The sequence below is a fragment of the Mesoplodon mirus genome, assembly GCF_964341445.2.
Source record: "Mesoplodon mirus genome assembly, chromosome: 4".
Lineage (NCBI taxonomy): Eukaryota > Metazoa > Chordata > Mammalia > Artiodactyla > Ziphiidae > Mesoplodon > Mesoplodon mirus.
In genome coordinates this window covers 161,821,973-161,839,995 of record NC_138979.1, presented here as the reverse complement: position 1 = coordinate 161,839,995, position 18,023 = coordinate 161,821,973, and the positions used below count along the sequence as shown (strand labels likewise).

General features: G+C 38.2%; 1 protein-coding gene across 9 annotated transcripts in view; it reads right to left on the bottom strand.

Moving 5' to 3' along the window:
* Positions 1 to 18,023, bottom strand: part of TTLL5 (tubulin tyrosine ligase like 5) — a 315,626-nt gene that overhangs the window by 97,294 nt on the left and 200,309 nt on the right. For all 9 annotated transcript variants that reach the window (XM_082618539.1, XM_082618534.1, XM_082618536.1 and 6 more), the window contains one exon: positions 4,109 to 4,304. In XM_082618539.1, the coding sequence (XP_082474665.1) occupies positions 4,109 to 4,304 (196 nt within the window). The remainder of the gene's footprint in view (positions 1 to 4,108; positions 4,305 to 18,023) is intronic.

Sequence of the window (18,023 nt, the reverse complement as noted above, 5' to 3'; positions counted from 1 at the left end):
TGAGTAGTTACCACAGACCCTACGTACAGCCTGCAAGGCCTAAAATATTTACTATATGGCCATTTACAGAAAAACCTTGCTGACCCTTGCTCTGATTTAAAATGATTTTTTTAATTGCTAGTTTTACCCATCAGTGTGTAAAAGCTCATAGTTTCAATTTTGTCTTATTTTATTTATCATGCTCTCTATCAAATGGACTGGATCACACCTATTTCCTTGTACCTCTGGCCCTGGAAGCCTCCACCAATGGCTCCAGGTGACTTTCCTCTCCCAGGTCCATGCTATAGGACCAGTCTTTTGTAGGGATGATTCGGTACATGAAAATTCCTAGATTTATGAGTGAAATGCTAGACAGAAATGAGGATCAAAGCTTACACTGCATGAATGGTTAGAGACGCCCATTTCCAAACTCATATCCTGAATCAGAGTTTTCCTCCTTGAAATTAATACCTTCAAAAAGCTATCTAAGGGCCTCCCTGGTGGCGCAGTGGTTGAGAGTCCGCCTGCCGATGCAGGGGATACGGGTTCGTGCCCCGGTCTGGGAGGATCCCATATGCCGCGGAGCGGCTGGGCCCGTGAGCCATGGCCGCTGGGCCTGCGCATCCGGAGCCTGTGCTCCGCAACGGGAGAGGCCACAACAGTGAGAGGCCCGCATACAGCAAAAAAAAAAAAAAGAAAAAAAAAAGCTATCTAAAAAACAAATTAATTAATTAATTTAAAAAAAAAGCTGGCTATCTAAGTGCAGAAAGGATGGAGAACTTCTCTGCATGTAATGCAAGAAAGGCTGCATGATTATTTTTCCAACAATATTTTTAGGAGATCACTATGAAAGGCACTGCCTGTCCATGTATGATATGATATGATGTGATATAATATAATATAATATAATACAATACAATACAAGGCCCCTTTTAATGTCCTGGTCCACAAACATATCTCTCTTGTGAATGGATACTAGGTAAATCAGATTTCAATTCTACTCACTGCTCTCAAACAGGCAATTAACCAAATTGTTAGTTATATCAATGGCTACCTACACTTTAGAAAATTGAATCCAAAGCATAAGAAGTTCATCAGAGAAACCATCTCTGTCTAAAGGGGTTAACCCCAGGACAGACATACAGGACATCCTAAGGAGGCAAACCATGTTTCAAGCAATCACTTGGTTGTAATTATAAGGGTCAGGTCTAGCACAGTCACAAGGTGAGCTAAAAACACAGGCTTAAAAATCTAATAGGGCTTTGCTCCTCCTGTGGAGTGTTTCTTAATGTCCTCTGAAATAAAGCGCTCTAAGGTACTATTCTTCATGTTAGAACACTTACTATCTTATTTGCTATTTTATTAGTTATAAACTCTTCAAGCTAATAGAATTTAGTTTCTTTCACTCTCCCCCACAGTCCCAAACTTCACGCTTACTCATTTTGACCTAAATCAACTGTGGATTAGAAGAATGGGGGAAAAAATAAAATGATGTTATAAACATATATAAAATTATGATAAAAGATTTTCTGTTCCCTCTCCAGAAGACACGAGATAACTCCCTTCTTGGGAGTGCTGACTCCTCCCTAAAACAGGCATTCTGACAGATTCTAAAAAACATATTTTCCATATACTTCATAGTTCAGTGAAACTCAATCAGTATAATCCCCAGTAAAAAAAAAATCCACACAAGAATAGCAGTACTCTGAATTTTCAAAGGAATGTGACTTGTTGGAAGCTAATCAAAAGAATGAGAAGGACTTATAAATGAAGCAGTTTCTAAAAGTGAAAATCAGCAAAACTGTCTCTCTTTCCTCAAAACCTCAGTGCTCTGTAAATCACCTCCTTTTTAATTTTTTTCTTTAATCATCCACCATTTCAAGGTATGGAAGCATTAAAAGGGACCAACTGTCTAGATGCATTAGAGCCACAGATTATACTCAAACAAGGGAAATAAGGCTATATATATTTCCACTATCCAGCATCTGATTAAGTTGGCATTCTTAAGTAATCTGAATGGCAGGGGGTTCAGAAGTTTAAAAAGTTTTAAGAAATTTACACAGATTGAAAAAAAAACTAAGATATACTGTGGAAGAAAAATTAAAATGGAGTTGTTATTGCTAAGAGGGCTCTCTAAAATGGAGCCAGGAAGCCACTGAGGAAGTGTGAATTTTGCACATCTTAGCAGGGATGGAATTTGAAAGTGGACCACTTCTTGTCTTAACATAGGAATCCAGAACATCTACCCAATGTTCCAGAAACTCAAGATACTTAGTGGACCCTTACACTCTAAAATAACTTGTGATAGCCTATTTATTTATTGGACCCTTACCCTAAAATAACTCATAACTGCCTATCCTTTAAGGATAAATATTTCCCTTCGTGCATCAGGATCAATCATAATTCTTGAACAACCTTGTGGCTTTTGCCTTTGTAAGCCCCTGACTTTTTTCTCTTCCTTGGAATAATCTTTTGGTATTACCCAAATCTGTCTCCTGAATTGGAATCCTTAAGACCCCAAATAAAGCTCTTGGGAATTCCCTGGCGGTCCAGTGGTTGAGACTCCATGCTTTCACTGCCGATCCCTGGTCAGGGAACTAAGATCCCCACAAGCCGTGCAGCATGGCCAAAAAAAAAAAATTTTTTTTTTTGTTTGCAAACTGGCCTAAATGCCTCCGCTATCCCAAAGACTATTTAAATAAGGAAATTTCTACATGGCAGAGGGCAGTGTGATGATGCTATATTCCATGCTTTACAGATAAGAAGTCTGGATTTTTCTCCAGTAAAAAATGACCTAAAAAGCTACTTCACAAATGCCTGGGGACTTCTGTGGTGGTGCAGTGATTAAGACTCCGCGCTCCCAATACAGGGGGCCCGGATTCAATCCCTGGAACAAGATCCCATATGCTGCAACAAAGATCCAGCATGCCACAACTAAGACCTGGTGCAGCCAAACAAACAAACAAACAAACAAATAAATAAAAAACCTTAAACAAATGCCTGCACTTATGATTTCTCAATTCCAATGAATTAATATAATATACAGATTATACTATCACAGATAAGATGATCAAGTGATGAATGACACTGAAAAAAATAAAAAGAGAGAGCATAATGATAACTTTTATTTAGAAGAAAAAAAAAAAACTTGGGAACATTACCTCTTAGCCTTTGAGTGAATATTAATTTTGCACACACTAATGCACACTACATTTTTATAAGAGCAAATGACAAGAGATCAAGCTGATATAAGCTATTTCTTCACACAGCCAAATATCAGAAATCAGTATGGATTTAGCCCAGCAGAACATGTAGAACATGGTAATCATGTAGAACATGATTCTAATGATAATCCTGAGTCATCAGGAAAAATTTAAGTCTTCACAGCCTGACTTTTTTGTGAAGTCATACTTCCTCTGTAATTGGGGCCATACTGATTCGCTAGTGTAATATACTTATATAATTCCCTTACACATAGACTCAGGAGTTTGTCATTTTATAGACAGTGAGTAGGGAATTAATATTTCACTAGAGTGTAAGTTCCACTACAACAAGAATTTTTGTGTCTATTGTTACATTCTTGTATACATTGTTCTATGTACAAACTGTTAAACCAGAAGACCAACGACCTAGATTAAGACCATTTCCTATAAGAACTTGAAAGTTATTTATTCCTTGAAAATCTTCAGAGGCCATAAAGGATTAATGTGTGCTTAAATAGACCAAGTCAATGAAGGCAAGGAAGTAGTACATTTAGAAAAAAATCTTTAAAATGCTAGCTTTTAGGTATCTGGGAATTAGACCCTTTGGGAAATTACTGAACTAAGATCAGGCAACAGAAAGGGTAAATACTACAAAAGAGATTTTTGTGGAGGAACATTCATTCAAATGAAAGAAAGAATGTCAAAATTGGTTCGAGATCACTTTCCCACAAAGCCAATGTATGGATTCAGAACATTTCTTCCCCGTGGGTAGATTCCCCATGAACCATTCAAGCCATGGTGGCATTGGTAAACTTTTGAGAAACTATCCCCACATTTCTCATGAAAAAAAAAAAAAGAAAAAAAAATTTTTTTTAAACCAACAGAAGGAAGATATTAGCACATGGAAAAGCCTTATCTTGAATTACCTGGTGCCGGGCTCGACTCTGGTCCAGAAGCTGCCGGGACTGAAGTTTTTGGTGTTCAAGTTGTTGCAGGGCAAAATGGAGTTGGTAGCTGCCTGCTGTGGGGTGGCACCTGTGCTGCGGGACCACCCCTGTAGCCTTGCTATACGCGTTGTTCTTTACCTCTCCCTCCCAGGCAAAGCCACCTGTTTGGAGGCTCCTGAAGAGAAAAGAAAGCAGATTTCTTAGAATGGTTGTGTGAACAATGAAGGTAAGGAGAGACATAGTTCAGTTATTTTTCCTTTATAGAACTGAAAGCAGTTTGGAGTTACAACTCTGTTTGTGGGATAAATTATCTGCCTCGCCGACTAAATCGCAGCTCCATGAAGACAAAGGCGGGCTGCTCTGCTCTCCATTCTAGTCACTCCCAGCGCTTGCCGTAAGGCTTGGCACGTGCTCAGCGCACAAAAATATCTGTTGAATGTTAAATAATTAAAATAGCAATTTCACTCCCCTGTGATTGCCCAAAGGACCTCCAAGAGGAGCCCAGAGAGCTTCAAATGAAGGATCGTAGGTTATTTTAAGGTAAGAACAGAGGAACAATCATCTTATCTAAACATCAACTTCAAAATTATAGGGGTGAATTGTGCAAGAGTCTTGGTTTTTCTTAGCCACCCATTAGTGAAGTACCTGAATTTTTAAAATAAGTGTTTATATTTGAGCTTATCTCCCCATATAACATAACTGGTGTGAGAAGATACATTTTTCCTTATTCTGAATTCATCTCATCAAGGTCCCCAGCCAGGTTGACATTTAGCCTACACACATTGAAGACATTATGCTAAGTGAAATAAGTCAGCCAGACAAGGGCAAATATTGTATGATTTGTCCTAGAATAGTCAAATTCATGGAGACAGAAAGTAGAATGGTGGCTGTCCGGGGCTGGGGAGACAGGGGAATGGGGAGTTATTGTTTAATGGGTATTGAGTTTTACCTTGGGATGATGACAGAAGTTTTGGAGACGGATGGCGGTGACGGTTGTACAACACTGTAAACGTACGACATGCCATTGAATTGTACACTTAAAAATGGTAAATTTTGTATTATGTATTATTTTACCACTGTTTTTTTGAAAAGGTCCCCATTTATTTTTAGAACAGTCTTATTTGGAAATCCTTCCATCTCCTTAACATTTTGGCTATTCACCTCTGAACCTTCTTTAACTACCTAGTATTTTTGGTTTTTTCCTTTTAGAGTTACAGTGACCAGAAAATTGTACATAGAAGAAACACAAAGAGTGTCATAGTGAACAACCTTATCCCAAAACCTTGGTGAATGGTGCTTAGAGAAATAAAACAGTGCCTAATTCAAGAGACATATTCATAGTGATTTAAATCATTGTGTTATTCTTCCCTTTGTAAATATCCTTTGGTGTTAATGGTCATTTCGGTGGCCGAGATGCAACAACACTGGGGTGAGTTTACACAGAACCTTCCTGAGTCCTGACCTACAGCTGCCTGGTTATTAACAGCCTGGGTCCTTGTGACCTCAACAGAGCCCTGTGGGATGTCTTCTGAGGCCAGAAGCCCACGCTCCTCTCTTGCCTGGGGGGACCTCTCTCTCATAGCTTGGTCATTTTGGGTCTCTGCTTTGGTTTCTCTACCTCTCCCAAAGAGATTTCCAGACACAGAGTTAAGGGAAAGTCTGTGTAATATATTCTGAAGTCCATGGATGAAAGGTTTTCTACTCACATAATCTCACCTCTGATAGGTCACATCCCTTGCTCACCTCCTCCCACAGTTTGGCTCCCACAGTTCAGTTGCACAATTACACACATTCAGCTAATCTTCCTGGAGAACAGTACTAAAAAGCTCAGAGCTTGCTTATTTTTTTTTAGTATGACAGTTGATCTTCCATGATCCCTCTTGAATTGTCTCAGTGTGCGTGTTGTTAGACATGATTTTTCCCAAGGGGCTTATAGAGATGTGAGGAAATGTGGAGACCAAGAATCACATGTAAATAAATACCCGACTATGTGAATAAAATGCTAATATTATTCACAAAGTGAAGTGTTGAGTGGGAGTCAAATAGGACTTCTGGGGTTAAGAAGGGAAGGGCCAGAGGAAACCATGATCTCTGTTCTCATTAGTGAGGAAGATACAGCAAATAGCAAAGGGAACTGAGTGAGCTCTGAGTGGAAGGCGAGGCAATGGAGCAAGGTATTCAGGTGTAAATGAAAAGCAGGCTCAAGGCAGGAGTGAGCTGATCCAATGAACACATGAACACAGGGAAGAGACAGATAATACAGCAGGAACTGCCTGGATGAATAACCTTGAGATTTCCATACCAATTAAGGCAGGAATTTGAATCTAGAATGAAACTATTATTTATGATAACCGGGCCCAAGGTTAGAAAATTCATCAATTGTGATTCTGCTTCCATTCCTGGCTTGCTGGTCACAGAAGTTTGTAGCCACAAGAAGCAATCCAGACTTAGGGATTCGATATTTAAGGATTTATATAACTATGTAGCTTATATCAGAATTCACCTCACGGGCTAGCTAGGTTGGTTTTGTTTTCTAAAAACTGCTTTAATAACAAATATTCCTAGCAGGAATTTACTTTAATGCCTTCTTGCTGTAATTGGAAATCAGAGTCTGTAACTAGGCCCCCTTATTGGGAGGTGACCAGGGACAGAGTCTCAGCAGGGGTCTGTGGACGCGTAAAGGGCAGGACAGTGGGCAAGAGAAGATCAAACGAGGGACTTTGGATAGAGGAGGTTTATTCATCCAACTGCACACACACTGAACAGACTGCAACAACATAAGCTTTTGTAGTGAAAGCTGTTTTTAATCTCATCAGTAACATAAGTGCAGTCTCCAAGTCACAAAAAGAAGTTGCTTAAGCAAGTGGAGGCTATTAGCAAAGAGGAAGGAATTTTTACAGTGCAACACTGGATGGGTGCAGGAGTGCTCAGCTGTCTAAGGCAGTGTGGTCAGTGCCATGAGAAACTTGCTTGCTTTGAATTCCAGTGGGTGTTACTCAGGCCATGGTATCTCACAGTTAAAGAACAAGCCTTTGGGGTTTGCAATATGCAAGTGTTGTAATGACTGACACGGAGGACACCAGGTGCGCTGTTACTTGGGTTTTACCTGAGATTATATATCGACATAGTCCTTTCTATGGCAGCTATGAGTTTCCATTTCCATCCAAAATTCCATTCCATTTCTTGAACCTCAGTTCATTCTAGTTTACTAGTAATACATTTTCTACTCCCACCAAACTTTTGAGATTCAAGTATTCTCTATAAAATTTAGTTTTTATGTTATTCTTTGCTCAACACTAACATATAATATTGTATACATTCCCTATAAATAACTTCTTACACTTTTTTATTATTTCTAGAGTAGGACAGACAGACTCAAAAGAGGTAGCTGTGGGAATGCTCTGGATGTTTAACAACTGATTCAAATTCAAAGATTCAAAGTGCACTATGCGGTGTCTTGTCCTGACTACATATGCAGCTAATTGCCAACAATACGGCAAAGTTTTCTAAACACGCATCCTCTTATTAGAACGTTGTCTTACTTTCTGTATTACACCGTGGCACTGCAGGGCTAAATGTTTCTCACCATCACTGCCCTTCCTGCAGCATGCCCTACCCCTCCAACTTCTAGCCAAAACACACTAAAGGGCTGTATCTTTCTCTCTGGTTTAATATCTGTTCCATCAAACGGATGTTGGTTGTAAGGAACTTGAAGGAAATTTGTAAAATGCACGGGTCTTTAGCAAAGCAAAACCTCCTGAGCAGGCTGTTGCCCTCTTCATAAAGATATGCTTCCAGTGTCAAGATTTCCCAAAATGGGGAATTCCCTGGTGGTCCAGTGGTTAGGACTCCATGCTTCCACTGCAGGGGGCACAGGTTTGATCTCCGGTGGGGGAACTAAGATTCTGAAAGCTGCATGGCACAGCCAAAAAAAAAAAAAAAGATTTCCCAGAATGATGTGATGTCTCAAGATGGTACGGTAGGGATGAGACGGAGGAATGTGACAGCTGTACAAAGAGTATGATTCCTCAGTCCATTTCCCCAGCTTCCTCCACCCAATCTGAGCAAAACCTGAGCGACCACGTACGAGGACGTCTTTGCCCTCTTCAGGGGGTTGGCAGGTGTGTGGGTGTGCTTTCAATTGTCCTAATAATAGGGGTGGGGGATTACTGACATTTAATAGGTAGAGGTCAAGCATGCCAAATGTCAAAAAATATAAGGAAAAGCCAGCCCTGTGCTAGGAAAATATGTGCTTCTCAAAATGCCAATGGTGCTTCTAATGAGAAACACTGTAAGGCCATGAAGGAGGTGCTTTCTGGGGACAATCTTACTATTTCTTGGTAAGAAAGAATATCTACCCACTTCCATGGCACTTATTCCACTACACTTTATGGAATGTATAGATATTCAAGGATGGAAGAGGTTACATTTTCTTTGCCTATAAATTTTCAATCTCAAACAAAGTAGTTGGGACACACAGTAAGTGCTGGAAAGGTGCTGTAAATGCCCAAAATCCTACAAATGAGAGGAGAGCTCCCACGAGCTGTACAAAGTAGTGCTGGTCAGAATAAGGAAGCTATGTGATCAGAGAGTCATTATAAAATGTGGTGGGGAACCCCCTTAGCTTTGGCGGGTATTTCCAAGGACAAAATCAGAGTGATTCTTCATGGAGTGTTGTGTGTCCCATTCCTAATCCTTCCCAGGGCAGCTGGGGTTGAATCATATCTACAAAGACCAAATGGATGAGGAGAGACTAGACAGACGCTACTGCAGCCTTTATTACATCCAACTTCTCTATATTTACTATCCTTAAACTTTCTTCTTCTGTAAAATTGGGATATGGTAATAGTACCTATTTCATAGGGTTATTGTGGGGATGAAAGAGCTAACACAAGTGAAAGTACAGGCACATAGGAAGGGCTCCAAAACTATACCACCACCACCACCATTACTACGATTATTACTATTCATTCCCCTCCCAAACGATTCCATTTCACTGCTGCCCTACAGTTCTGAGTTAGTATACAGAAAACATAAATTTGGCCATTTTCCACCAGAGGATTCTGTGTTGCAAAGTTAACACAATCTAGTCATGAGTACAGTATTTGTTGTGAGGTCAAAAGTGCTCCAAGTTACTAAAAATAAAAGCCCCAATGTATAGTGTATCCAAATGGTTATTACAATTGTATTGCAATGCTCTATGCTGAGGACTAAAACAGGTTATCTGGAAAGGGATGGATTTGCCTCCTCTTCAGTCCACCAGTGAAGGGGGCACCTATATAATCTACCCTTTTAAGCAGTCAGTTTTCTGCTCGATCCTCCTTCCTGATCCTCCATTAGAGCCGATCATCTCAGAGACTGAAGGTGTGATCTACAAGCAGCCATCAGTCTACCTTCTTCTACTCTTCACTGGCCATCTCAGAGAAAGGACTTTCTCTTTACACTGCCTGTTTCTGTACTAACATTCTCCCCAGTCTTTCAGCATGGTTTCCATCCATATAAATATAGTAGGTTCCTTTTTTTGTTCTAGACGGTGCTCAAGGGAGAGTGAGAGTGAACTGGACAGGCCTCTGGAACTCCTAAAACTCATGATCCCGAAGGGGAGTCCTACCCTCCACTTTCAGAAATAAGGAAATAGAACCCTCTCTATTTTACTATAGCTCCAGCATTCACCATCTTGTAGTTAAATCAAAGGCAAAAAACAGATAGAAAACATTCAAAAGTTTCTGTTGGACTTCTGCTTCTGAGCAAGTAGAAAGTTTCAGGAGACTGTCACTTTTACCTTAAAAAAATAATAAGCTGAATAAGCTGCTAAATCATACTTATTTCAAACCTAACAAAATGCCGAGGACATACAGTAAACCTAAATGAATATAATCCCAGGAAGTGACAAGCTCTTCACTTTTAGCCAGGATGGCCCCTGGGAGGAGGAGGAATGTGTCATAGACGGGGGTTAAGGCACTACCAGCTAAACTTCTGACAAGCTTTTAACACCTGCATGTGGGCTGGTATGATATTTTAGAAGCCCCAGCACAGAACGAATCTGTAGCCACCCATCAACTCTTTCATCAATTGCATGGGGACACTGAAGGCTGGGAGATGGGGAGGGACTGATTAAAGTCCGTTTCAGAGAAACTGTGGATATTATTCTTTGACCGTCACCAAAACTCAACATGTAGTATAGTCTAAAAGTTAGTATTGTAGAATCTGAAACCAAATCAATGAGCTTTTCATACTCTGTTGGTCTATCTTGCATTTTGAATGGATCTTGTATCCATACAAGATTTTTGTAACATCAAGCATTAGTCTTTAGGAATACTGGTTCACTGAGTGATGCAGACCTTCTAAATGTTGACATATTTCATTATACAATATTAAAAAACCATATTTGTTAGTATCACTCCAATCTCACCAGAAGGAAGGTGTCAAATTCATAGTGGTGAATATAAGTTTTTCAAAATTCTTTGCACAAAAGGATCTTTAGAATCTTACTGGTGGTCCCATCCTGGCCCCAAAACATTTGCAGCCAGAGGTGAATTTAATCTAATTAAAGCTACAACAAAGTCCAGACCCAGCTTAATTACCAGACTGGCTCAACCCCTTCTCCCTTTGTCCCTTTCCCACACATTAGCAGCCTGAGAAAAGGATGAGCATGTCTTTTTTTTTGGGGGGGGGGCGAGGGTGTGTGTGTAAACATTATTTACTTAAGTCTGTGGTTTTACCTAAAATGTCCAGCATACGATTAATAATTATAAAAGACATGCAGAAGCAAGAAAATATGACCCATGTAAGAAAATGGTCAATAGAAGGACACTGAGAGGTGTTACAGATGTTGGACTTAGCAGACATGAACTTCAAAATAACAATGATAAATATGTAAAAGAGTCTAATGTAAAAGGTGGGCAACATATATAAACAGATGGAGGATTTCAAGAGAGAGATGAAATCTTTCAAAAAACAACCAAACAAGGATCCTAGAAATGAAAAAATATAAAATCAGAAATGAGGAGTGCATTCAAAATGATTAACAGCAGACTGGACACAGTAGAGGAGAGTATCTAACAGGTATAAAATTGGAATCCCAGCAGTTAAGAAGAGAGAATGGGGCAGAAGAAATATTTAAAGAGATTAGGGCTGGGAATTTCCAAAGTTGATGGTAGACATTAACCTAAAGACCTGAGCAGCTCTGCAAATCCCAAGCAGAATACGTACAAAGAAATCCACACGCAGGCAGATCACAGTCAAACTGTTGAAACTAAAAATAAAGAAAAAAAATTTTTAAAGCAGCCAGGGTGGCGGGGTGCTTGGTGGTAGTGGTACTATTACATACAAAGGAACAACAATGCAAATGATTAGCTGACTTATTAAAAAATGATGGCCAGAAAACACTGGTGAGCTATCTTTAAAGTGCTGAAAGGAAAACAAAAAGAACTGCCAACCTAGACTTAAACATTTATACGATACTGTCAACCAACTCAATCTACTTGATAATTATGGAAAACTATACCCAACAGCTTCAGAACACGTATTCTTTTCAAGTGCATGTGGAACACACACCAAGACAGTCTAAATGCTGGGTCATAAAACCAATCTCGATAAAAATCGAAAGATCAAAATCACACAGAATACACTCTAACCAGAATGGTATTAAATTAAAAATCAATTAATTTTATATCTTTAAAACAATAAGATATCTAGAGAATTCCCAAATATTTGGAAATTAAACAACACACTTTAAATAACCTATGGATCAAAGAAGAAATCACAAGAGAAATTAGAAAATGTATCGAAGTGAATGGTAATGAAATCACAACCAAACAAAATTTGAGATGCAGTGAAAACAGCCCTTAGAAATGTATAGTATTAAATGTCTATATTAGAAAAGAAAAAATATGTAAAATCAATGTTCTAAGCTTCCACTTTAAGAAACTAGAAAAATAAAAGCAAGTTAAACAAAGTAGAAGAATAAAAAATAAAATAATAAGAGCAGAAACCAATAAAGTAATTAAACAAGGACGCCATCAGACTGAGGTTGCTCTAATGCCTTGGCAGTCTGTGTAAGCAAACCAAAACCCACGCCGGAGTCACTGCACTTACATCTGAAAAGTGAAATTTAAGAACAACCAATTACAAACAGCCAACTAGGCTTTCCCAAGTAAGGCAACCACTTACGCTATAGCCAAATAATTTGCTTACTTTGCTTAAGAGTCTGCTCTATTAAAAAAAAAAAAAAGCCTTTCCCTTAGTCTCTGCCAGTGGAGTGCTCTTACCCATTTTCAATTTGGCACTGCCCAATTAAAATCAATGTGTGCTCAAATGAACTCTTTGAAAATTTAATGTACTTCAGTTTACATTTTAACACAATGAAATAGAAACTGGGCAAATAGGAAATATCAACAAAATCAAAAGTTGGCTATAAGAAAATAATTTAAAAGTTGATAAATTCCAAGCAAGCTGATCCCAAGGAAAAAAATACATGAATTATTAATATCAGGAATGAAGAAGGGGGAACATCATACAGAGAATATAGATATTAAAAGTATAAGGAGATATCATGAACAACTCTATGTCAAATATTTAACAACTTAGATGAATTGAAAAAATCCTTGGAAATACAACTTTTTGAAAATAACATGATGAGAGAAAATCTAAATATTGTAATCAAAAACCTTCTTAACAAAGAAAACTTTAAGCCCAGATGGTTTCAATGAACTCTATCAAACATTTAAACAAGAAATAATTTCAATCTTTCACAAAATGTTTCAGAGAAGGGAAAACTTCCCAACTCATTTTATGATGTTAACACATCTCTGATATAAAAAAACTTGACAAAAACATTACAAGAAAATTACAGACCAATATGCCTAGTGAACATACACACAAAAAGTTTTAATAAAATATTAGCAAATATAATAAATGTATCTGTCTCATGTATGGGATATATATCATGACCAACTGTATTTATGGTGATTTAAGGTTAAAAAAAATCAATCATGTAATTCACCACTTGAAGAGAATAAAGAAGAAAAATCATATGAGAATATTATTAGATATCAAAATGCACTGGACAAAATTTATTCATCTCCATTCATGACAGAAACTCTCAGTAAACTAGGAACAGAAAGAAAATTACTGAACCTAATAAAGGATATCTATAAAAAATCTATAGCTAACATGATACTTATTGGTGAAACACTGAACTCTTTTCCTCTAAGATCAGGAATAAAGGACAGATGTATGCTCTCACCACTTCTATACAAAATTAGTAGTATAAGACCTAGCCAGTGTCATAAGAAAAAAAAAATGCTGTTATTCACAGAGATGATTGCTTACATAGAAAACCCTGTGAATTTTATAAAAACATTGCTAGAACTAATAAATGGGGCAAAGTTGCAGGAATCAAAGTCCATAAATAGAATAAAATCATATTTTTATATGCCAGTAATACACAACTGAAATTTAAATGTAATTAATTGAAAGTGAAATTTATAAAGCAATACAATTTACAATATCATAAAAATACACCAAATATCTAAGAATATATATATTGGAAAATGTATAAGGTCTCTACATTGAATTTATAGAACATTAATGATAAATATTAAACAAAACCTAAATAAGTACAGAGGTATACCATAGCTTTACTGATTGGAAGATTCAATATTGTTAATATGTTTATTCTGGATTACAGATATTGGTTTCCTCAGTTCCACAATTTCCATCTGGAAATTCGTCTTGAAATTTCCTATCTTTTATTCATTAAAGCCTATTTCCCTTTACACACTTGTTCATAGTTATAATGGCCACTTTAAAATCCTTGTCTGTTAATTCTATCATCTGAGCCTCCTTCGGATTGGTCTCCACTGATTATCTTTTATTCTAAAAATGGGTCGTATTTTCCCATTTTTTTCATATGTTGAATAATTTCATATCGTATCCTGGATATTGTGAAATGTTGTAGATACTGGACTGTATTATGTTGCTCCAAAGAGTGAGTATGTATGTGTGTGTGTATAGGCAGTTAACCTGGCTGAACTCAAACTGCAGTTCTTTCTTCCCCTCGGTGGGCTGTGGCTCAGATCTATGTTCAGTCCTAGCTTCAGCTGTAGAGTTTGGAGTATAACTTGCATATACATTGTCCAGAGGTCAGCCCAAGATTTGGGTGAAATTTATACATAGAAGTTAGGTTCCCCTTTTCTGGTTGCCTCATTTCCAGGGTTGTCCTCTTACTCTCTAGCAGGTATGCTTGTCCTGAACTCCATCCTCCAGGTTGTCAAGACAGACTTTGGATTTTTATGTAAGTTCTAACTGCTCAATGTGGTGCGAACTACGGGGATCGATGATGGTGATGCCTGCATGACTATGAATGTATTTAATACCACTGAACTGTATACTTAAAAAATAATTAAGATGGTAAATTTCATATTGTGTGTATTTTACCACAATAAAACAAAAAGAATAAGGAAAATTAATCTATGATGAGAGAAGTCAAAAGAATGGTTATGGGGGAAGAGGTAGAATTGACTGGGAAGACACACAAGGGAATTTTGGAGTGTAATGGGAATGTTCTATATCATATGTTGAGTGGTGGTAATGTGGATATAGAAACCTGTCAGAACATCAGTTTGAACATTTAAGGTATGTGCATTTTATCTTACGTAAATTTTACCTCAATATAAAAAGATCATTTCACAATATATACAATTATTGAATCTTTATGTTGTACACCTGAAACTAATGTTATATGTCAATTACACTTCATGAAAAAATTAATGTGGAAGGTAAGCTTCATATAATTTTTTTAGTATATATTAATTATATAATCATGGGATCATAAATTTGGGTGGTGGTGGCGGGGAGACCTGAAGGATAAGAGAGAGCGGTGAGTTCATGAACCTCAGTTCTCTATTTCTTATAAGATAAGCATATAAAGAGAGAGTGTGCTTAGAGTTTGCACTTATGAGTACTGAATTGGAAGTCTACATTTTTAAAGTGACAATAAACATTAGAGAAACTACAGACAGTCCTGGGGCTCAAGAAATGTAGGTAGTATTTTTTTTAAAAAGACAAACATGCAAATAAAAAGTTATGCATTTTCCCTTATCTTTCATTAAAAATCTCATTATCAGTATTTCCTGTTCGTGTATATGTTATATTTCTTTTCTCAACTTACTTGATTTTAGTTATAAAATTATTTGTTCTCTTCATGAATTTAGCAATACTGGAATCGTATGTAAAAATACATGCTTATGTAGTTATTTCATTTCAGTGAAATTCAACCCGCATTTATTGGACACTGTTCCTAGATACGCAGGGACTACCAAGAAGAAAAACACAAGCTCCTGCTCTCAAATTGCTCATAATCTGGAGGAAGTGTACTCAGTTAGGTGAATCCCCAGGGAAGATTAGGAGGTGGAGGAAAGTCAGGAATGGCAGGACTCTGGAATAGGTGACACTTCCAGAGAGATTCAAAGCCTCGGAGGAACAGCATTGGACAGAGACTCAAGGGGAGCTAGCAGACATGATACTAACAGTGAGGAAAAGTACATTAGCCCCTGAAGGATCAAATAAGCTGGCCAGAAGGTCTGAAGAAGTGAGAGATATGTAAGCAGAGTGACAGTAATGATGTTAAATGAGCACTCTGGTTGAAAGGCAGAAAGAATTGTTGGCTCTGGGAACCTGAGCCTGAAGATTTATTATGAAATTAAAAGTTATATGTAGTTATGAGTTTCCCTGGTGGCACAGTGGTTAAGAATCCACCTGCCAATGCAGGGGACACGGGTTCAATCCCTGGTCCAGGAAGATCCCACATGCTGCACAGCAACTAAGCCCATGCGCCACAACCACTGAGCCTGCACTCTAGAGTCCGCAAGCCACAATTACTGAGCCCGCGTGCCATAATTACTGAAGCCTGCATGCCTACAGCTCGTGCTCCACAACAAGAGAGGCCACTGCAGTGAGAATCCCACGTACCACAACAAAGTGAAGTCCCCACTCACCGCAACAAGAGAAAGCCTGCACGCAGCAACAAAGACCCAACACAGCAAAAAATAAATGAAATAAATTTATTTTAAAAATAAATAAATAAAAGTTATATGTAGTTAGAAGAGAGTCAAAAGGTCAGTGATAATTAAGGTTAGCATTAAAATTGCATACTGTAGTCTCCAAGAAAAAAAAAGTATGCTTATGAAAGGCTTCCATTGAATGAGAACTACTTTCATTAGTTAAAGAATAGAAGTCAAATTGCATGTGCCAATAGATATCAATTTAATAAATTTAATAAATAATACTGAAAATGTCTACTAGTAAGTCTTAAGGCTTGCTGTTAGTAACTGCTGACTGGGAACAGTGATAGCTGGCCAAATGAAATGTGTGCCTAAAATTATTTGAGTGGAATGAATTAGACAGACCAAGAGGTTTTATGCTCATGGTGACAGGTGCCTTGCTTAGAGAATTTTTGTGCTGGAAAATTATTTTAAAACAATCTCTAAAAATGCAAGTGCTGCAAAAAAAAATTGCAAGTGTTAAAGGCAAAAATTTATTTTTTTTACCTTTGAGTTTGTTCCTTGAGATAAGACTATACTTTTATCTTTTCTATTTTGAATCTGTGGAGTTATACTGAGATGTTCCTTTGCAGGAAGAGTTGAAGTACAATAGTGGTAGTATCAGAGGTACAGAAAAGTCCAGAAATTATCTGGAAAAACTATGTGAACTTTTGACAACCTGTATGCTAGGTCAAAAGCACAGAACTATATGAAATTATAAATGCGGTCTGATCTTCCTGCTTGAGAACAGGATGAAAAGCTTAAAAACCTTTAAATATTTTGTTTATTTGAGCGGATGACAGGCTCTTGGGAAAGGATTAAAGAAACAATCCAAGAAAGAAGGCAAGAAGAAATAAAAGGTTTTAGATGCTGGAAAGGAATCAAAACCAGTGCAAGAGCTGGGTAAGTGAGAGAATTCTGGAGGGAGAGCAGAGACCCTGTGCCCCTGGATCTGCACTGCAGGTTCTGAACTGGACAACTCTCAGAACAGGAGCAGCACAGCTTAATGATGAAGAGCTGGGCTCTTGAACAAGATTTCTAGGTTCAAATCCTGACTCTACCACTTAAAGCAACATACTTAACCTTTCTGTGCCTTGGTTTCCTCAGCTGTGAAATGGGAATAAAACCAATCCCACCTCTCATAGGACTGGTTCAAGAATTAAATGTAATAATCTATCTAAAGCATAGCACAATGTCTGGTGCACATAATAAATGCTCAATAAATGTGAGCTGCTATTATTCACACTGTTCCTGTGGCAAGTGAATCCAAACCTTTGTGAAACGAACAATAAGGATGCTAAGGAACAGATGTGAGCAACTCTATTACTTCTCAGAAAGAAGAGAAGCAAAGAGGTATTTATAATCCCCTTACCAAGTACTGTGTCCACGTGGGGTAAACTGGGTGATAAACGGGGGAGCCAATCTAGTGGATCTGAAAAAAGGACTCAGGAGTCACTCAGTGTGTGTGAGCCAGGGAGCCAGGTCTCCCCAGCTAGAGACAGCCGCTGCATGGCAGTCCTCACCTGAGGTCGCGTCCTCACGATGGAGACCTGCTGCTCCAAACCAAGCCAGCCGGAGAATGCTCTAACCATAGGCAGGGTGCTGCCCCTGTGGGGAAGTGGGTGTTTACTAATAATGCTGATTACCAGGGAGGGGCAGCTGTTCAGGCACTGATGAATGATGGAGATTATCACCATCCTTCTTCCCCACCCCCACTCCTGCTAGTAAAAGCCTAAATTATCAGCACTGGCTACACTGCCTTTCGCCTCTTCAAAATGAAACAAAAGCAATTTTTTTTTTAGGAGCAAAATGTCATAACCTGAAAAACACAAAAAGATAGAGAGGTAAAA